At 39.3% G+C, this 22,726-nt stretch overlaps 1 protein-coding gene and 1 long non-coding RNA gene across 3 annotated transcripts; one reads left to right on the top strand and one right to left on the bottom strand.

Moving 5' to 3' along the window:
• The first annotated feature begins 71 nt into the window (after window positions 1-71).
• LOC123583539 (E2F associated phosphoprotein) lies at window positions 72-18,985 on the top strand. Of its 2 annotated transcripts, XM_045450669.1 has the most exons (6): window positions 74-266; window positions 4,597-4,778; window positions 6,333-6,428; window positions 7,836-7,953; window positions 11,097-11,210; window positions 18,416-18,985. In XM_045450669.1, exons 1-6 carry the CDS (start codon window positions 193-195, stop codon window positions 18,690-18,692), a joined length of 861 nt encoding a protein of 286 aa, XP_045306625.1. In that variant the 5' UTR covers window positions 74-192; the 3' UTR covers window positions 18,693-18,985. The 2 variants fall into 2 exon arrangements, with proteins under 2 accessions (XP_045306626.1, XP_045306625.1); XM_045450670.1 differs by lacking the exons at window positions 7,836-7,953; window positions 18,416-18,985 and having other exon boundaries at window positions 72-266; window positions 11,097-11,167.
• On the bottom strand, window positions 6,821-7,356 carry LOC123583546. The gene is made up of 2 exons (XR_006704934.1): window positions 7,232-7,356; window positions 6,821-6,989 (listed from the first exon to the last, which is right to left on the bottom strand). It is a non-coding gene; the product is annotated as an uncharacterized LOC123583546 (long non-coding RNA).
• Window positions 18,986-22,726: the final 3,741 nt, after the last annotated feature.

Here is a 22,726-nt window from a genome sequence, read left to right as displayed (position 1 = left end):
GCACCGCTGTTGGATGCTAGGGCTGATCCTTTCTCCCCGCCCTCTTGCTAGGATGATCTGCGCAGGCGCGCAGGGAGGGCACGGAAGTGCGGGCGGAAGTGGGTTCCAGACTCTTTAGCGGATGGAGCGGCCTGTGGAGTAAACAAATACCGAGCGGCTGCTTGCCGCTGGTGCCAGAGGGTACAGGCCACCATGAACCGGCTCCAGGATGACTATGACCCCTACGCAGTTGAAGAGCCTAGCGACGAGGAGCCAGCTTTGAGCAGGTGGGTCCCTGTCCCGTCCCGGCCCCCGAGGCTTCGGGCCGAGGCCAGGCTTTAGCCTTCTGTATTCGCTGCGCCTACCAGGCCTTTAGGGACCCTCGGGCCAGCAGTTGGGCACCTTTTGCGCCTCGCTGTTGCCTGTGCGACGCCGAGGGGGATTCTGGTGAGGTGGGGGGGGGGGGGGGGGGACGCGACACTCGCGCGGGGAACAGAGATATTCTGGAGTAAAGTCTTCAAAAACCTTGGAATCGAATCCTGCCTCTGCAGCTTGCTAACTGTGACTGAAGGCAAGTTATCCTCCTTTTGTTCATCTATAAAAAGGAACTATAATAGGGGCTCCCGGTTGGCCCAGTCAGTTAAGCCTGGGACTCTTGATTTCCCCTCAGGTCATAATCTCTAGAGTCGTGAGATCCCCCTATGTTGGGCACAGCGCTGGGCGTGCAGCCTGATTAAGGACCCCCCCCTCCCCCCCGATCGCTGTCTCCAAAATAAATAAACAGAAAAAGGCAATATAATAACTATATCTTAAGTATATTGTGAGGCTTATGGGACTTACTGTGAACTGACAATTTTGAAGACGAAACTGCCATAAACAGAAATAAGGGACTATTCAGCCTGCCTTTTTGAACGCCTATCTGTGCTTTCTCTGGGCTACGGTTTTCTACAGGCTTGCACTATAGTAGGGGAAATCAGACACATATCTCGGAAGATAAATATCTTGAAAAGAAGTATGTATCTCAGAAGAGTATTGTAGAAAACAGTGGCCTGAGATAGTCACAAATCAAATTCTGTGGGAATTTCCAGAAAGGAGGGATTAATCCTACCTGGGGGAAGCTTGCAGTTATGTTGGCAAGAGAGTTCCAGGAAAATTTATCCACTTTTTAAAGCTGGCAGCAGATCCTATTAATAAATCTAAAACATTCTGTTCAACTAAGCTTTTTGTGAAACTGACCTTTCTTCAATTATAATGTTTCCTCGTGTTATCCTGGGAGGGGTTGAAGGCTTGGGAGATTAGACTGCTGTGAAGATTAATCTTGTGGGGAGTAAGGATGGATTCCAAGGTTTCCTGAGAGAAAGAGTGTCAGTTAATGGGTCTGGTCTGTGAAAGGAGGTATATGAATTAGTAGGCCTCAATTAGTAATTCAGTTTGATTGGAATATAGCAGGGTTTCCTGGACTTGAGTTATTTAGCCGTTACTGTCTCTATATTTCCCTGTGTTACTATTTATTTAATACTTTTCCTTAGGTCGGGGTGTGTGGGTAGCTCACTTGGCTGAGCCTCGGGCTCTTAATTTCGGCTCAGGTCATGATCTCATGGTTGGTGAGATCAAGCCCTGAGTTGGGCTCTGCCAGTGACAGCATGGAGCCTACTTGGAATTCTCTCATTCTCTGCCCCTTCCCTGCTTTCTCTCTTTCTCAAATAAACAAACATTAGATTTTTTTGAGTTAAATTTCTTTTTAAAAAATATTTATTTATTTTGAGAGAGAGAGAATGAGAGAGAGGGGGAGAGTGGCAGGGAGGCAGAGAGACAGAACAGAACCCAAGCAGGCTCTGAGATGCCAGTGCAGGGCCCGAACTGGGGTTTGATCTCACCAACCATGAGATCATGACCTGTGCTGAAACCAAGTTGGACGCTTAAACTGAGACACCCAGGCACCCTAATTGTATATTTAAATGCATGTACTTGTGACAGTAAATTATGCTATAAGAAAAGTTAAACAAAAAATAATACAGAGGGGTTCTGTGTCTTCTCCACCCAGTTTCCCTCAATGTTAACATATTTGATAAAACTCTGCTGTAATATCACACCTGGGATATCGACATTAATGGGGTCAAGATATAGAACATTTCCATTACCACAAGGATCCCTCATTGCTCACTTCCTGTCCCCTCTTTCCCATGCACTACTTAACTGCTGGTAACTACCAATCTATTTTCCACTTCTATAATTTTGTCCTTTTCAAGAATATTATGTAAACGGAATCATGCAGTATGTAACCTTTTGAGATTGGTTTTTTTCATTCAGCATAATACCTGGAGGTTCATCCACATTATTGCAGGTGTCAGTAAGTCATTCCTTTTTTATTGCTGAGTACTATTTCATATTTGTCTTAACTATTCCCGTATTTAAAAATTTTTAAAAATATTTTTAAATTTTAGATAGTGTGAGTGGGGCAGGGGGCAGAGGGAGGGAGGGAGGGAGAGAGAGAGAGAGAGAGAGAGAGAGAATCTTAAGCAGACTCCACACTCAGCACAGAGCCTGACACAGGCCTCTATCCCATGACCCTGGGATCATGACCTGAGCTGAAATCAAGAGTCAGTTGCTCAACTGACTGAACCACCCAGGCACCCCTTAACCATTCCCTTATTGAAGGATGTCTAATTGTTTCTAGTTTTGACTCTTGTGAATAAAGTATCTGTAAACACTCATGTAGAGGTTTTTGTGTGAATGTTAGTTTTCAGTTTTTTGGGATAAATGCCCAGGAGTGTGATTGCTGGATTGTATGGTGGTTGCATGTTTAGTTTTGTAAGAAACTGTCAAGCTGTTTTCCATAGAAGCTTTATCATTTTACATTCCCACCAGCAATGGCTTCAAAGTTATTTAGTGGTCTGTCTTGGTACTCCTTAAGATAATCTACATTTTGCCCTTTGGAAACACTTGAATATAGGGAAAATCAGAGTTTCTCAGTGTCAGTAGAATTGACATCTTGGATCAGATAATTCTCTATTGAGGGGTTATTCTGTGCATTATAGGATGTTTAGCAGCATCCCTGACCTCTACCCACTAGAAGCCAGTAGCCCCTCCTCCACCCCCTGCCCCAAGTTGTGGCAATCAAAAATGTCTCTAGCTATGCCATATGTTCTCTGGAGAACAAAGTGCTCCCCGTTGGAGACCACTGGTGGGTGAGAGGTAACGTTGAAAAGATAAGTTGAAACCAAATGGGAAAGGCTTTTTTGAATGCTGTGCTCAGAAGTTTGGCCATGGATGATTTCTTTGGGAATTGGCTAGTGGTATGATGAAAGTTCTTTAGGAATAGCTTTCTGGCAACAGGATTAAGAGTGTACTGAAATGGAAGAGTTTGGAGGCCTGGAGATCCTTAGGATATGGTGGGACAGGCAGAGTTAAGAGAACCCAAATGAATATAGTGGTACTGGAGAAAGGGAGCATGCTGGTCAGGATGAGGAATGTTGTTAGATGGGGAATTCTCTTGAGAGTAGAATCTGGCTAAGGCCTCTATCACTAGCAAACTTGATTGGTGTGAATTGCAGTTTTCTGATTTACCTTCTGCTGGAGGCTCAAAAGCATTGTTGTAGAAGAAGAAAATAGAGAAACAAAAACCAGGGGTAGTCTGCAACTATTCATCAGACCACAAATAATTGAACATTATTTATGAATTGTTGATTATATTAAAAATATCTTAGGCATTTCACTCATTTTGATAACATTTCATTCTTTTTGATATCTGGTTTAATTCTGTCATACTGTTATTTATTTAAAAAAATTTTTTTAAGCTTATTTATTTTGAGAGAGAGAAAGAGCAGGGGAGGGGCAGAGAGAGGGAGAAAGAGAATCTAAAGCAGACTCTGCACGGTGAGTGCAGAGCTGGATGCAGGGCTCAAACTCACAAATTGTGAGATCATGACCTGAGCTGAAATCAAGAGTTGGCTGCTTAATGACTGAACCACCCAGGTGCCCCACTGTCATACTGTTGGTAATGGGGACAGGTGCAAAAGGCCAAGTATATTGGTAATAATTGCTCAGGAGCATTTGTAATATAACTTTCTCTTAATAGTTCTCTGTAGCATTGTGCCTTTTAAACTGTAATATGTAATTATTATCTGTTAACATTTTGTGTGGTTATATTAGCTATATATTGGAAGTTTTATTTAAGTACTTAGAGTTTTAAAAATCTTTAAAAAACAGTAAAATTTTCATTGCTGATGGAAGTATGAATTGATACAAAACTTTTGGAAATAACAGTGTGATAATTCAAGAAGTCAGAAAGATGCTTGTATGTCTAATTCTAGACATTTATCCTAAGGAAATCAACAGAAAATTACATATACTCTACAGAGATATTCATTGTAGCATAATAGCAAAGAGTTAGAAATAAATGTACAGCATCTGTAAGATGAAATGTTATGCAGACATTAAAAATGTATTTAGGAATATGCAGAAAGGGTTGATCTTTAAATGAGAATAGCTGTATGTAATATAATAGATAAAGGCAACCTTGTAAAACTTAAAACTGTTGGGCAAGGAGATGATGGGAGTTATAAGTTATTTTAATTTTTTAGTATTCATGTGCCTTATGATTTAAACGTATACTAGTTCTGAAGATGAAGTGGATGTGCTTTTACATGGAACTCCTGACCAAAAACGAAAACTCATCAGAGAATGTCTTACTGGAGAAAGTGAATCATCTAGTGAAGATGAATTTGAAAAAGAAATGGAAGCTGAATTAAATTCCACCATAAAAACAATGGAGGACAAGTTATCCTCTCTGGAAACAGGTAAACTTTTAGATTTTCATATAGATATATATATACATATTTTTTAACGTTTATTCAGTATTGAGAGACAGAGTGTGAGTCAGGGAGGGGCAGAGAGAGCGACACACAGAATCCGAAGCAGACTCTAGGTTCTGAGCTGTCAGCCCAGAGCCTGATGCAGGGCTTGAACTCAAAAACCGTGAGATTGTGACCTGAGTCGAAGTCAGCCACCCAACTGACCGAGCTACCCATGTGCCCCTCATATAGATATTTTTCTAAGCTTTACAAGGCAGGAACCTCATTTGTGCCCTGTTGCATCCCAGCACTTTGAGTATGTGCTCATTAAATATTTACCGAGTGAATGAATAAATGTATTTGGCAACCTGAGCATAGTTTCTTTGATGACTAGTGAAGAATTTTCCTGTGTCGTTGAAATGACACTGTTTAGTATTGTTTACTTACATGATTTCCTTTTGTAATTTTTTTTTTAGAGTTTATTTGTGGAATGCCTGGGTGGCGCAGTCGGTTGAGTGTTCCGATTTGATTTTGGTTCAGGTCATGATCTCATGGTTCATGACATCAAGCCCCAAGTTGGGCTCTGCACTGACAGCTTGGAGCCTGCTTGTGATTCTCCTTTTTCCCTCTCTTTCTCTGCCCCACTCCTACGTGTGCGCTCACTCACTCTCTGCTTCTCTCTCTCTCTCTCAAAATAAATAAGATCTGAGCCGAAATCAAGAGTCAGATGCTCAACTAACTGAGCCACTCAGAACTCCCTCCTTTATTTTTACCCCAGGATAAAAAAGAAAAAAAGAAAAAGACACACAAGCTTAGAGAGGTATTTTTAGAGTTATACAGCATTGATAGGGGCACATTGAATATGTCACCACAAATTGTGTCATTTTAGTAAGTAGTGAAACATACTTCATTTGGTACTTTGTCTTTATGTAAAATGTACTTGATCCAAAAACTGATTTGTGCCTTAGCTTTGGTTTCCATAATATATGCTATGTATTAACTGTTAGGAACTGAAAGCATATATAATAATAATAAAAGCAAAAGCAGATGTTAATTAAGAGGAAGAATTAGGGACACAAGCATATGACATGAATATAGTATCAGTCATGGCACTAGGCACAAGTGAGGAGAGAAGGAATGTGTTCTTGTGTCATTCCCTCTGCTGCTCTTTAGGGCTCTTATCCTCTTTCCTCTGAAGTCCCTTACAACAAGATGTTTATTCCCTGTTCTTCACAGTGTACTGCATGGCTGAAAGTTAGAGTGCTGTATGGTGGCAATCTGGAAATAGGCTATTTTATTGAATTAGATTTGTGGGAAGGGTGAGAGAATAATTTTCTCATGATTTGGAACACTTAATCCATTTCTATAATTAACAATTACAGTTCTCTGTAATTGCACAGGGCACAAACATTCAGTAAGTCATTGATGTGAAAGTATTTTTCCATCCAAATGAGATTGGGAATGAGTTGATAATGCTTTGAGGTGATGGAAGAATATACTGAGTTTTTTTTCTTGTCAGTTATGTATGGTTTAGTCTTTAAACTTCCCTTACGTAACTAGGGTCTTCTTCAGGAACTGGAAAAGTTGGAACAGCTCTGACAAAGTACTACGATGATATATATTTTGATTCTGATTCTGAGGATGAAGACAAAACAGGTAAGTAGCATGTTTACCAGGTTTAGCCGTCATATTTCATGGAAAAAACATTTACCTAAGAATTATTGGATTTTAGGATTTCCCTCTGAGTTTTGTCTTCTAAGAAATGTTAGGCCATTGATGTGAAAACAAAAGCAGGAATGATGAATAAAAACAGATGGGAATGCACATGTGAGGCCTTGAGAGCAGCAAGGGTACTGCATGGATGTGCCCAGGGAGAAGGATGGGGTGTCCCGACTCAGGGCTCTTGGCCACACTCTTCCTTAAGGTTCCTTAATGCAGCAATATTTGGTTTCACACCTGCAAATAGTTTCTATATTTTTACAGGAAATTTAGAAACTTATAAATACTTTATATTTTGCAGAATTTTTTCTGACTTCTTGCTTTTTTTCAATCAGCCTCTGTTCTTTAGAATTGATTTTGTATAAAATCTGAGCAAAGGTAAACATAAGAACTACAACTAATTTAATTATATCAGTAGTTACACTGGAATACACAGACAACACATTTATATGGTGAAGAGACGATTTTGTTTGTATGTATTATTACCTAAGTATTGACCTAAGTACATTTAAAAAAAATTTTTTTTTTTTTTCAACGTTTATTTATTTTTGGGACAGAGAGAGACAGAGCATGAATGGGGGAGGGGCAGAGAGAGAGGGAGACACAGAATCGGAAACAGGCTCCAGGCTCTGAGCCATCAGCCCAGAGCCTGACGCGGGGCTCGAACTCACGGACTGCGAGATCGTGACCTGGCTGAAGTCGGACGCTTAACCGACTGCGCCACCCAGGCGCCCCGTGACCTAAGTACATTTTAAGAGTCTAGTGTATGTGGATGATCATAGTGTTTTTTCATTCATTTTTGAAATATTTTATTTTGATTTCACTACCATTTTATAGATAGGAACTTGTTGAGACTTTATACATCAAAATTTTCTAATCTTGGCTCCCTTTGACCTTTCTGAGACTCTGAATCCTCATTATTTGAATTCAGTTTTTGAGATAACAACAGTTTTCAGTGAAGAAACAATTTTTGCCTCTTCTGTCACCTTCATTTTAATCCCTTGGTTTTTTTTTAAGTTTATTTATTTATTTTGACGTTCACACAGGGGAGGTGCAGAGGGGGAGGGAGGGATAGAATCCCAGTCTGATCCTGTGCTTGAACCCACAAATAGTAAGACCATGACCTCAGCTGAAATCAAGAGCCAGATGCTTAAGTGACTGAGCTACCCAGGTGTCCTGATGCTTTGTTAATTGGATAAGGACTTTATTTGGAGGAATAGTTAAAAATTTTTTTTTAGGAAAATACAAGTAGAAAAAAAAGGTAGGTGGGAATTCTACATTCTGTCTTAAAAAGGTGTGTAATTTAGACATACCTAGCCATATCCTTAACATTTTCAAAATTAGCACAGGTGACCAAGAAGAAAAAGAAGAAACGACACAGGATTCCAACAAATGATGAATTACTGTATGATCCTGAGAAAGATAACAGAGATCAGGCCTGGGTTGATGCACAGAGAAGAGGGTAAGAACTTAACTTTAATATTTAGAATCTTAAGAGAAAAATAATTAAAAGGTGATATTTACAACATTCACATTTTCACTGTATGTGTATATGTTCATATGGACATACATTAAAATTTTTGAGAAAAAACTGCTGAATTGTTTACTTTGAAAATTACCAGCAAATTTCATTCAGATGATTTATTTTTGAGAGAGAGAGTGTGTGGGTGCACATGGGGGAGCAGCAGAGGGCAGGGCTCAGAGGATCCGAAGCGGGCTCTGTGGCTGACAGCAGAGAGCCTGATGTGGGGCTCAAGCTCAAAAATTGTGAGATCATGGCCTGAGCTGAAGTTGGATGCTTAACCAACTGAGCCACCTTGCCACCCCTAATGAATATATTTGTGTGTGTGTGTGTGTGTGTGTGTGTGTGTGTGTGTGTGTATTTTAATGTTTATTTATTTTTGAAAGATCATCTGAAGCAGGCTCTGCATTGTCAATGCAAAGCCTGATGTGGGGCTTGAACTCATGAACTGTGAGATCATGACCTGAGCCAAAGTCAGATGTTCAACTGACTGAGCCACCCAAGCGCCCCTGCCCCATGAATATCCCCAGTGTAAAATAAACATTTTAAGTGCTATGAGTATTGAGATAGTTAAGGAAATTATAGTGTAGCTCTTGATTCTGGTAACAGAATTTGTCAGTGAGGTAAGATGGAATGTATCTTTATTATATAATCTTTAAAAAACAATTTTTTTAAAGTAAACTCTACTCCCAATGTCGGGCTTGAACTCATGACCCAGCCAGGCACCCCTTTTGTTATATAATCTTGAGAAGAAATAACATTTTATTGACTTACTCACATTCCTGCATCAAGCAGTAGTTGCCTTTGGAGACCACAGAAACCAACTTAAAATAATGAACTCAATACTTTTTTTTTTTTTCCAACGTTTATTTATTTTTGGGACAGAGGGAGACAGAGCATGAACGGGGGAGGGGCAGAGAGAGAGGGAGACACAGAATCGGAAACAGGCTCCAGGCTCTGAGCCATCAGCCCAGAGCCCAACGCGGGGCTCGAACTCACGGACCGCGAGATCGTGACCTGGCTGAAGTCGGCCGCTTAACCGACTACGCCACCCAGGCGCCCCAACTCAATACTTTTTAAGTATCACAAGGGCAGTGATCATGCCTGTCTGTTCACTGCTTTATCCCAGGCATCTTGCGCTTTGTAAAATGGGCTCTCATTAAGTAGCTATTGAATGAATAAGTTACTTTCTTGGGTTTGGGTTTTGAAATCTGTTAAGCATTGGAGGTATTTAACAACAGTTTTAAAGTATGTACTACATGTTTTCAGTATTTTTCCCCAGAGACATTTAAAGGATTTAGAAAGTAATGCCACATGATTTATTTTCTGTTGTTGAGGTTTTAGGAGTTTACCATAAGTTCCTTTTAAGAATATATACTTTCATACTTTACTTTCATAAGTAGGTTTGTGCTGTAATTTTGCAGTCAGCGAATATTTATTGCACACTTATTACGTACTAGACACTGTTCTGTATTCTTGAAATACAGCAAGGAACAAAACAGACCAAAATCCTTAGGCACTTAGAGCTTACATGCTTGTTTTTTAAATGTAGCTTTACTAGGTTTTTCAAATTAATAGACTTTATGCTTTTAGAAGAGTTTTTTTTTTTTTTTTTTAATTTTTTTTTTTCAACGTTTATTTATTTTTGGGACAGAGAGAGACAGAGCATGAACGGGGGAGGGGCAGAGAGAGAGGGAGACACAGAATCGGAAATAGGCTCCAGGCTCTGAGCCATCAGCCCAGAGCCCGATGTGGGGCTCGAACTCACTGACCGCGAGATCGTGACCTGGCTGAAGTCGGCCGCTTAACCGACTGCGCCACCCAGGCGCCCCAGAAGAGTTTTAGATTTACAGAAAAATTGAGCCAATAATACATGGTTCCCATATACCTTCCCACAACAACACGCACACACAGTTTCACCTGTTAACATGTTACATTAATATGGTACATTTGTCACAATTAATGAACTGGTATTTATACATTATTATAAACTAAGGTCCATAGTTTATTCACATTTCCTTAGTTTTTACCTTCTGTCCATTTTCTGTTCCAAGAGCCCATCCAGGATGCCATGTTACTTTTTTAGTATATGTGCTGCCAAAGTGAGCGTGCCATGTTACTTTTAATTGTCATGTCTCTTTAGGCTCTTCTTGGCTCTGACAGTTTTCAGACTTTTTCTTGGTTTTGATGACCTTAATGTTTTTCAGGAATACTGGACAGATACATTGTAGGAGGCCATTCTATTGGAATTTGTTTGATGTTTTTCTCATGATTAGACTGGGATTATGAATTTGGGGGAGGAAGACCACAGAGATAAAGTGCAATTTTCATCATTTTGTGATTAGTTGTTAATAGTGACCTAATATTGACCTTGATTGCCATGGTATGGAAGTGTTTGTCAGGTTTCTCAACTGTAAAGTTACCCTCTGCCCCTCCTTTCCATATTGTACTCTTTGGAAGGAAGTCACTATGTGCAGCCCAAACTTGTGGAGTGGGAAGTTATGCTCCACTTCCTTAAGGGGAGAGTATCTTCATTAATTACTCTTCTTTATGGGAGATTTGTCCTTTCCTTCCTTCCTTCCTTCCTTCCTTCCTTCCTTCCTTCCTTCCTTCATTTGTTCAGTCATTTATATCAGTATGGACTCATGGGTATTTACTTATACTTCAGGTTATAATCCAATACTACATTATTTTGTTGTTCTCATTGTTTCAGCTTTGTCCACTGGGAACTCTTTTCAGTTGACTTCTGTGCCCCCTTGACATACCTACCTCGTTGTTTTTGAGCACTTCCTTGCTTTCTGGCACTACAGGATGCTCCAGGTTCATCTTGTATGCCTCATTCCTAGAATCAGTTATTTTTCATAGGAGTACTAGTTTCTTTTATTGGAGAGTGGCATTAGAAATCATGCCACTGGGGGTGTCTGGCTGGCTCAATCCATAGAGCATGTGACTCTTAATCTTGGAATTGTGAGTTTGAGCCCCTTAAAAGGAGGGAGTGGGGCCTCCTTAAAATAAAAAAGAAAAAGAAATCAAGATCTGGCTTTAATGTGCACCCCTTGCCCCCCTTTCTTTTTCTGTTCTAGCTACCATGGTTTTGGAATACAGAGGCCACATCAACAACAGCAGCCTGTTCCAAATAGTGATGCTGTCCTGAACTGCCCTGCCTGCATGACCACACTATGCCTTGATTGCCAAAGGTAATGGATAAAGGGTAACAACACACACACACACGTACATACACATGCACACAATGAAAACAACTTGGTGATCTTTTGTTTAAATCAGAAATAGACTTTTGAGGTATATACTTAGGAATTCTAATAAAGTTCTGTCCTCTTATATCCTTGCTGCTATATGACTAACCTTTATGCAAATACTTTTGGTTATATGTAGTTCTATTATAAGTAGTTTTTTAATAAAACACTTAACCATTACTGACACAGATTCAGTGAAACTGCATGTATGTTGTGGAATGACATAATCTCTCAAATACACATTTTTAAAAATGTTTTATTTATTTTAGAGAGAGAACAAGAATGAGTAGGGGAGGAGCAGACAGAGAGGGGGACAGAGGATCTAAAGCGGGCTGTGCACTGAGAGCAGTGAGCCCGATGCAGGGCTCCACCTGACAAACTGTGAGATCATAACCTGAGCCAAAGGTGGATGCTCAACCTCTACTGAGCCACCCAAGCGCCCCTCAAATACACTCTTTTTAAAAAAATTGTGATAAAATACATATAAGATGTCCTATTTTAACCATCAAAATTTTTTTATTAAAGAGTCCATCATTTGTATATTTAGTTTATTGTCCACTAGATCATTTAAAAATTTAATACCTTTTGTGTGTGTATATATTGAGAACTTTTAAGATCTCTCTTAGCAACTTTCAAGGATGTAGTACAATGTTGGTAACTATTTAAACAATATTATATCCCCAGACCTTCTCCATCTTATAACTGGAAGTTTGTACCATTTGACTGTCTTCACCCATCCACCCTTCCCCCACCAACCACAAATCTACACTCTGTGTTTAGGAGTTCAGGTTTTTTTTTTTTTTTGTTTTTTTGGATTCCACATATAAGTGAAATCGTTCAGTATTTTTCTATCTCTGTCTGACTTATTTAGTATAATGCCCTCACGGTTCATCCATGTTTTCACAAATGGCAGGATCCTCCTCCTCCTCCTCCTCCTCCTCCTCCTCCTCCTCCTCCATTGTATCTATACACCATGTTTTCTTTATCCATTCACCTATGCATGGACACTTAGTTTGTTTCATGTTTTGGCTGTTAAGAATTCTGTTGCAGTAGGTTTTGGAGAGAAGACCATAGAGCTAAAGTGTTGTTTTCATTACATTATATCAAGGGCACAGACTATCAACCAAAAATCAACAGATTTATGACTGGTAATGTTGACCTTTATCACCTGGCTGAGGTAGGGGTACATATACCTCTTTGAGATAGTGATGTCATTTCCTTCAGATATATACCCAGAAGTGGGATTGCTGGATCATACGGTAGTTATATTTTTAGTATTTTGAAGAGTCTCCATATTGTTTTCGTAGTGGCCGTACCAATTTAAATTCCCACCAATAGTGCACAAGGTTTCACTTTTGTTATCCCTTGTCTTTTTGATAATAGCTATTCTAACAGGTATAAAGTGACATCTCTCTGTAGTTTTGATTTGCATTTCCCTGATGATTAAGGATGTTGAACACCTTTTCATGTACCTATTAGCCATTTGTATATCTTTTTTTGGAAAAATATTCAGGTCCTTTGCCCATTTTCTAATTGGATTGTTTATTTTCTGCTAATGAGTTGTAGGAGTTCCTTGAATATTAACCTGTTAACCCCTTATCAGATACATGATTTGCAAATATTTTCTCCCATTCCATAGATTGCCTTTTCCTTTTGTTGATTGTTTCTTTGCTGTGCTGAAGCTTTTTAGTTTGATGTAGTCCCACTTACATTATTTAATTTTTTTAACTTAAAAAAAAAAAAAGGTTTATTTATTTCGATACTATGAGTGGGGGAAGGGCAGAGACAGGGGGAGAGACGATCCCAAGCAGGCTCCACCTCCAGCACAGAGCCTGATGTGTGGCTCCATTTCACAAACCATGAGATTGTGACCTGAGCTGAAATTAAAAGTTGGATGCTTAACTGATTGAGCCACCTAAGCTCCCCCAACTTGTTTATTTTTGCTTTTGTTGCTTGTGCTTATCCAAAAAGTTATTGCTAAGACCCATGTTGAGCTTTTTCCCTATGTTTGAGTAGTTTTACAACTTCATGTCTTAAATTTAAGTCTTTAATCTATTTCGAATTAATTTTTGTGAGTGGAGTAAGACAGGGGTCCAGTTTCATTATTTTGCAAATGACTGTCCAATTTTTCCAAAACCATTCATTGAAGATATTATCTTCCCAGCATCAAATATTTTTGGCTCCCTTGTCAAATATTAGTTGACCGTGTATGCATGAGTTTACTTCTGGGTTCTCTGTTCTGTGAGTCTGTTTTTATGCTAGTCCCATATTGTTTTGATTATCATAGCTTTGTTGTTTTTGTTTTTTTTTAATTTTTTAAATGTTTATTCATTTAAATGAATACAGAGAGTGTGGGCAGAGGAGAGAGAGGGAGACACAGAATCTAAAGCAGGCTCCAGGCTCCGAGCTGTCAGCACAGAACCCGACGCACGGCTTGAACTCATGAATTGTGAGATCATGACCTGAGCTGAAGTCAGAGGCTTAACAGCTTAACTGACTGAGCCACCCAGACACCCCTGATGATCAAAGCTTTGTAGTACAGTTTAAAATGAGGAAGTGTGATATTTACAGCTTTGTTGTTCTTTCTCAAGGTTGCTTTGGCTATTTGGGTTTTTTTGTGATTCCACGCAAATTTGAGGTTTTTTTTTCTATATAAGATTTTTTTCTATTTCTATTGACTCTAGAAGGCTTTGGGTAGTATGGACATTTTAACAATAGTAATTTTTTTTTTTTTTAACATTTCTTTCTTTTTGAGAGACAGGGAGAGACAGAATGCGAGTGAGGGAGGGGCAGAGAGAGAGGGAGACATAGAATCTGAAGCAGGCTCCAAGCTCTGAGCTGACAGCACAGAGCCCAACATGGGGCTTGCACTCACGGACTGCGAGATCATGACCTGAGCCAAAGTCAGATGCTCAAATTACTGAGCCACCCAGGTGACCCAGTAATTCTTTAAAAAATTAAAAAAAAAATTTTTTTTTTAATGTTTATTTATTTTTGAGAGAGAGAGAAAGAGAGAACACCACTGGGGAAGCAGGGGAGGGGCAGAGAGTGGGGTGGGGGACAGAGAGTCCAAAGCAAGCTCTCTTGCACTGACAGCAGAGAGCCTGATGTGGGGCTCAGACTCATGAACTGTGAGATCATGACCTGAGCTGAAGTCTGACACTTAAACCACTGAGCCACCCAGGCACCCCAACAATAGTAATTCTTTTGATGCGTGCACATGGGTTATCTTTCCATTTACGTGTATTTTCTTCGTTTTCTTTCATGAATGTCTTAACAGTTTTCTGTGTATAAATCTCTCACCTCCTTGGTTAAATTTATTCCCAAGTGTTTTATTATTTTGGATGCCATCATGAATGGGATTATTTTCTTAATTTCTTTTTCAGATAGTTTACTGTTAATGTATAGAGAGCAGATTTTTGTAATTTTTATTTTTAATCTTTTTTTAATGTTTATTTATTTTTGAGAGAGACAGAGCATGAGCGGGGGATGGTCAGAGACTGAGGGAGACAGAATCCGAAGCAGACTCCAGGCTCTGAGCTGTCAGCACAGAGCCTGACATGGGGCTTGAACTCACAGACTGTGATATCTTGACCTGAGCTGAAGGGGGATGCTTAACTGACTGAGCCACCTGGGTCCCCCCTTTAAAAAATTTTTTTTTAAAGTTTTGAGAGCAGCTGTGGGGGAGGGGCAGAGAGAGAGGGAGACAGAGAATCCCAAGCAGGTGTTGTGCTGTCAGTGCAAAGCCCGATGCAGGGCTCTATCTCCTGAACCCATGAGATCATGACCTGAGCCAGAATCAAGATTCAGATGCTTAGCCACCCTGGTGCCCCTGTAATTGGTTTTGTGTCCTGAAACTTCATTGAATTTTATATTTATTTGAACAATATTTTAATATTTTTTTTGGTGGAGTCTTTAAAATTTTATGCGTATAAGATTATATCATCTACAAACAGTTTTATTTCTTCCCTATTTGGATACCTTTTATTTCATTTTTTTTTTGCCTGATTGCTCTGGCTAGGACTTGTAGTACTATGTCGACTAGGACTGGTGAGAGTGGGTACTCTTGTACCCCATTTTAACCATTTTAAGTGTACAATTCAGTGACATGAACTACATTCACAATATTGTGCAGCTATCACCACAGTCCATTTTAGAAACTTTCTTGTCATTGCAAACAGAAACCTTGTACCCATTAGACAAAATTCCCCATTCTCTACCCCTTCCTGCCCTAGCCTGTGGTAACCTCTATTCTATTTTCCTTTCCGGATTGTTAATCGCTCATGTATAGAAATGAACAGATTTTTGTGTGTTGATTTTGTACCCTGAAATTTTGCTGAAGTAGTTTATTAGCTCTAATAGTTTTTTTGTGTAATGCTCAGAATTTTCTACATACAAGATCATGTCATCTGTGAATTATTTGTTTCCAGCGTGGATGCCTTTTATTTCTTTTTCTTAGCTAATTGCTCTGATTAGAACTTCAAGTACTATGTTGGATAGAAATGGTGAAAGCAGATATTTTTAGTCTTGTTCTTGATCTTAGAGGAAAAATTTTCATTTTTGAATATGATGTTAGCTGTGGAATTTTCATATATGACCTTTATTGTATTGAAGTTCCTTTTATTTTTAGTTTATTGGGTATTTTTACCATGAATTGGTGTTGAATTTCGTCAAATTCTTTATTTCTCATTTTTTAAATGTTTATTATCTATTTTTGAGAGAGGGGGAAGAGAATGAGCAGGGGAGGGACAGAGAGAGAGGGAGACATAGCATCTGAGCTGTCAGCACAGAGCCCAACATGGGGCTCAAACCCATGAACCTCAGGATCGTGCCTTGAGCTGAAGTTGGACGCTTAACTGACTGAGCCACCCAGGCGCCCCTAGAAGCTCTTTAAGCTTTTAAAACTGTAGCTTTTACTAAAATGGTGACAAGAATGGCATCAGTTGTCATGAGAGGAGGGCAGTCTCAGGCCACAATGTGAAAAGACAGTCAAAACGTTAGCTCTCAAGTTTCCAATAACTTTTCTTGTCTTTCTAAGTTTGAAGAGCAAATGAAATTATTTTTGGAGATAAAAGTTATTTTTAAAGCAATAGAAAAGAGGATATATTCATTCTTTATTATCTAATGACACATTTTTTTCCTACTCTTTTTTTTTTTTTAATGTTTATTTTCAGGAAGAGAGAGAGTATGAGTGAGGGAGGGGCAAGGAGAGAGAGCGAACCCCAAGCAGGTTCCGTGCTTTCAGTGCAGAGTCCGATGTGGGGCTTACTCCCACGAACTGTGAGGTCATGACCCGAGCTGAAATCAAGAGTCAGATGCTTAACTGACTGAGCCACCCAGGCGCCCCAGTTTTTTCCTATTCTTTTTTTTTTTTTTTTAATTTTTTTTTAACGTTTATTTATTTTTGAGACAGAGAGAGACAGAGCATGAATGGGGGAGAGTCAGAGAGAGGGAGACACAGAATCTGAAACAGGCTTCAGGCTCCGAGCTGTCAGCTCAGAGCCCGACGCGGGGCTCGAACTCACAGACTGCGAGATCATGACCTGAGCCGAAGTCGGCCGCCCAACTGACTGAGCCACCCAGGCGCCCCAGTTTTTTCCTATTCTTAAAATAACCCTTAACATTTCTTTAAATTTCCCATTTTGTTCTGTTTGTACTTTGGTTGTATTTCAGTAAGTTTTTGGTCTTCTCAAATTTTACCTAATTGGAGATGCAAGAATATACACTGGGGGAAAAGATAGTCTCTTCAATAAATGGTGCTAGGAAAACTGGATAGCTACATGTGAGAATGAAACTGAACCACTTTCTTACATCATACACAAAAATCAACTCAGAATGGATGAAGGACCTAAATGTGAGACCTGAAAGCATAAAACGGCTAGAAGAAAACATAGGCAGTAGTGTGACATCAGCTATAACAACATTTTTCTAGATGGTCTTCTAAGGCAAGGAAGATAAAAGCAAGAGTAAACTATTGGGACTACACCAAAATAAAAATCTTTTGTGCAGTGAAGGAATCCATCAACAAAATAAACCCACCGAATGGGAGAGGATATTTGCAAACGATCCATTTGATAAGGGATTAATATCCAAAATATATAAAGAACTGATACAACTTAACACCAAAAAAACCAATAATCCAATTAAAAAACGGGCAGAGTATCTGACTAGACATTTTTCCAAAGAAGACCTATAGATGTCAAACAGACACATGAAAAGATGCTCGACATCATTAATCATCATGGAAATGCAAATCAGAACCACAATGAGGTATTCATACACTTGTCAGAATGGCTAGAATCAAAAAGACAAGATATAACAAGTGTTTGTGAGGATGTGGAGAAAAAGAACTCTTGTGCACTGTTGGTGGGAATGTGGTGCAGCTGCTGTGGAAAACAGTATAGAGATTCCTCAAAAAATTAAAAATAGCAATAACTTATGATCCAGTAATTCCACTTCTTGGTTTTTATCCAAAGAAAATGAAAACTAATTTGAAAAGGTACATGTACTCTTATGTGTATTGTAGTATTATTTATAATAGCCAAGATATGAAACAACCCAAGTGTCCCTTGATTGATAAATCGATAAAGACAATATGGTAATATACACAGTGGAATATTCAGCCGTAAAAAGAATGAGATCTTGCCATTTGTAACAACATGGATGGACCTAAAGGGTATTATGCTAAGAGAAATAAGTCAAAGAAAGACAGATACTGTATGATTTCACCTATATGTAAAATCTAAAAAACAATAAATGAATTAACAGACAAAAAGCAGAAACTGACCCATAATTACAGAGAACAAACTGATGGTTGCCAGAGGAGAGGGTGGTGGGGGATGGCCAAAATGAGTGAAGGGGAGTGGGAGATACAGGCTTCCAGGTACGGAGTGAGTAAGTCATGGGGATAAAAAGGTACAGCATAGGGAATAAAAATGATATTGTAATAGCATTGTATGGTGACATGGTAGCTACACTCATGGTGAGCATACATAGGGTGTAAACCTGTTGAATCACTGTGTAGTACATCTGAAACTAATATACACTGTATCAACTATACTTGAGTTAAAAACTTTTTTTTTTATCTAAATAGATAACCTATTAAAATAGGACATAAATCGCAATTCTCCATTTGTTTTTCCTCTTAGGCATGAATCATACAAAACTCAGTATAGAGCGATGTTTGTGATGAATTGTTCTGTCAACAAAGAGGAGGTTCTAAGATACAAAACCCCAGAGAACAGGAAGAAAAGGCGAGGCCATAAGAAGATGAGGTCTAATCGTGAAGATGCTCCAGAGCAGGTAGAGGCAGAAGTGGAAGAAATCTATCACCCCGTCATGTGCACCGAATGTTCCACTGAAGTGGCAGTCTATGACAAGGATGAAGTCTTTCATTTTTTCAACGTTTTAGCAAGTCATTCTTAAATAGCTAAGTTGGCATTTAATTGCCCAATACAATATACAACGCAAATATGGACACTTACTTTCCCTGCTAATTCCTCTCCATTGACATTCTGAGCGGTTATTTGAGGAAGCAGTGTTTGTCTTTTTGAAAGAGAATGGTTGTCAACCTGCATCCCTCCACCTCCTTTAAAAAAAATTTTCCCCCAGTTTTGATGGGACTAATTATTCATTTCCTTTTTGATGGGCATTTGGAAACCATGGGGACTTTTTTACATATTAAAACTCTTTAGAATTAAAATGCTCTGGAGTTATAAGTAATGTTTCAGAGTGTTATTTTTTATTTTGGATGTACCCTTGGTGTGATTAAACTAGACACTATTCCCCCCACCCCCACTTCTGTCTGTATTGTTTTTGCTAAAAAGTATATTTACCTTCTATCATAGTATGAAGTGACATTATTTAGCAACTGTTAGAGTTACATGGAGTTAATATTGCCAGGTGCTTTGAGTAATTAATATAGGTCTTTTCCTAAAAGGATTGTATAGTTAACAGTAATCTAACCTTAGTGAATTAACATAGTAAATAGAAATTTATGGTGATGGGTTGCCTGGGTGGCTCAGTCAGTTAAGCATCTGACTTCGGCTCTGGTCATGATCTCATCGTTCCTGAGTTCGAGCTCAGTGCTGACAGCTCAGAGCCTGGAGTCTGTTTCAGAATCCGTGTCTCCCTCTCTGTTTCTGCTCCTCCCCCACTCGTGCTCTGTCTCTCTCTCTCTGTCTCGAAAATAAATAAACATTTAAAAAAATTAAAAAAAAATTATGATGAGGAAGAGCAAGCTCACCCTCCACCCTTGGACTTAAAAATACAGTTGCTGCCTCTTATGCCCACTATTTGTTCTGGAATTTCTGTGGCCAGCAGCCAAGATACTGTTTTTTCTTTTTTGCTATTAATATAAAAATCATTAGTGACAGGTTGGAGGAAATTGCATTGTAGGCATCTGTGCTTTTGAAAAGAACGAATGGACTTGTTCCAAAAACATTAGGAAACTCAGGATCCTCCTGTTATTCTAGTAGAGATATGGTAGAGTGGAATGAAGTCAGAAAATAGGTATTTAAAAAAATTTTTTTAAAAATAATCTCTACCTTAGTGGGGCTTGAACCCACTACCCCAAGATCAAAAGTCTCATGCTCTACTGACTGAGCCAGCCAGGTGCCCCAGAAAACACATTGTATGTATGTATGTACGTATGTAAAAGATTTTATTTTTAAGTAATCTCCACACCCAATATGGGGCTTGAACTCACAACCCCCAGATCAGGGATTACTTGCTGTACTGACTGAGTCAGCCAGGTACTTCAGGAAATACATTTTAATTCAGGCTATCACACTAATCTTGGGCAAGTATTTTCCTCTGAGTTCCAGTTTTCTCATCTATAAGGTGAAAAGATTGTATTAAAGCAGTGATTCCCCACAGAGGTCAGGGCTCAGCAGAGCTTGAGGGGGACCTCTACATATTCCCTCAGAATGATACATCTCCAGAAGGGAGAACATGTCCTTCCCACTGCCTTGCCTTCTGTGCTTTCTAAGGAGCACAGGAGAACTGGAACCAGTGACCGTATGATGTTCATATGAATTGGGTGGAGGCAGAAAAATGATAAAGAATTTGCTCCTAGGGATTTCCAATGTCTAAATAGCATATTTTATAATTTTTATAATATGCTGATGTCTATCTGGTTGGATATCTGATTGGATATATATATATATATATATATATATATATATATATATGATGTGTACATACTTTTAAATGTTTAAGCATATTGCCAGATGATCTGTTACAGAATAATACTACTAGTCTAATTTAACCTTGTTTTTGCCGTATTATAGCTTTGCAAGATCTTTTTCCTACTTGCTGTCATTGCAGACCCTACTTTCTTCCCACATCCCACAACTACTGTTCCATTGTACCCTCATCTCCACTGCAAGGTTCTCAGTGGTCTTATACATAAAGATCACCTGGGGCAGATATTTAAAAGGTGCTACCCAGAATGCGACTCAGTGACAAAAAATGAGGCAGGAAATCACAATATATAAAGATGCAGTTTTTGGCAACAACAAAGGGGAGAGACAGAACTGTGTAAAGCAGACTTTTGTGTATTATTGAAGCTAAGTTTGAGCTAGTTTGTTAGAAATTTAAGATGGCAATTGTAATGCCCAGGGTAACCATGAATATGTTGCAACCAGAATACTTAAAGTGATCTAAGAATAGAGTATAATATATTTGAATATTATGTTATAAAATTATAAAACTGTACAACGATTCTTTATGTCTCTTTATTTAAAAAAGATACCTTGAAGTATCACTTAAGGAAATTGATGGTGAGCACTGTTCTGGCTTGAAGCAGAGAGGGCTGTGACAATTTTTGTGCTTCAGTTTTTAATGTGTACCTTTTAAATTTTATTTTAATGCTTTATTTATTTTTGTGAGAGAGAGCACAAGTGAGGGAGGTACAGAGAGAGAGGGAGACAGAGAATCTGAAGTGGGCTCTGTGCTGACCACAGTGAGCCCAACACAGGGTTTGATCCCACCAACTGTGAGATCATGACCTGAGCCGAAGTTGGTTGCTTAACTGACTGAACCACCCAGGTACTCTTAACGCACAGCTTTGAGTATACTTTCTATTCTTTTGTTTTCTTAGGGTGGTATCTACCGTGTGATTGCATTCAGATTATTCAACATGTGTTTCAGCATAGCCTTTTCACATTTTGTAATTGTAAATGTTTTTCTCTTATCTCTGTTCAAGAGCTACATGTGAACCTTTAGGTATGCCTGGGTGGCTCAGTCAGTTGAACATCTGAATTCGGCACAGGTCATGATCTCCTAGTTCCTGGGTTTGAGCCCCGCATTGGGGTTTGTGAGCTAATAGTGCAGAGCCTGCTTTGGATTCTCTGGCTCTCTCTGTCCCTACCCTGCTTGGGCTCTCTCTCAAAAATAAATAAACATTACAAAAAAAAAAAAATTAAAGAACTAGACGTGAGCCTTTAAAGAACCACTTGTAGCCCTAATCTGCCCCAATTCCCTTATTTATCTATCTATCTATCTATTTAATGTTTATTTATTTTTGAGAGAGAGAGCACAAGTAGGGGAGGGGCAGATAGAGAGAGAGAGGGAGACACAGAATCCGAAGCAGGCTCCAAGCTGTCAGCACAGAGACCGATACAGGGTTCCAACCCACGAAGTATGAGATCACGACCTGAGCTGACATCAGAGGCTTAACCCATTGAGCCCCACCGATTCCCTTTTTAAAAAAATTTTTAAATGTTTATTCATTTTTGAGAGAGACAGCGGTAATGGGGCAGGGGCAGAGAGAGAGGGAAACAGAATCTGAAGCAGGCTCCAGGCTCTGAGCTGTCAGCACAGAGCTGGACCTGGTTCTTGAACCTGTGAACGAGGAGATCGTGACCTGAGCCGAAGTCGGCACTTAACCAACTGAGCCACCCAGGCACTCACCCCCCAAACCCAATTCCCTTTTTAAATGAAGCATAAATTAATATTTAAACGAGGCATAAATAAATATATGAGCCTGGAGCTCTGGTTTGGGGATCCCACTGAAACTAATTGTTCTTTTTCCTGATCAGCTTGGCTCACTGTATTAGGGTTTTTTGTTCTGTTTTGTTTTGTTTTTTAATGTTTATTTACTTTGAAGGTGGGGAGGGGCAGAGAGAGGGAGGGAGAATCCTAAGGTGTCCCTGTGCTGACAGCACAGAACCCCACACGGGGTTCGAACTCACGAACCATGAGACCATGACCTGAACCAAATGAAATCAAGAGTCAGACTCTTAACGAACTGAGCCACCCAGGTCCCCCTCACTGTATTAATTTTTATCGTGTAACAAATGACCACAAGCTTAGTGGCATAAAATGGCATATATATCACCCCATACTATTTGTGAATCAGGAGTGTAAGTACAGTTTAGTGTCCATTACTCAGTCTCAGAAGGTTGTAATCAAATTGTTGGCCACGTTGCATTCTTGTCTGGAGACTTGACTGGGGA

This window comes from Leopardus geoffroyi, chromosome B3, assembly GCF_018350155.1.
Source record: "Leopardus geoffroyi isolate Oge1 chromosome B3, O.geoffroyi_Oge1_pat1.0, whole genome shotgun sequence".
Taxonomy (NCBI): Eukaryota; Metazoa; Chordata; class Mammalia; order Carnivora; family Felidae; genus Leopardus; species Leopardus geoffroyi.
The sequence above is the reverse complement of the archived record's forward strand: the minus strand, read 5'-3'. Positions and strand labels throughout refer to the sequence as shown.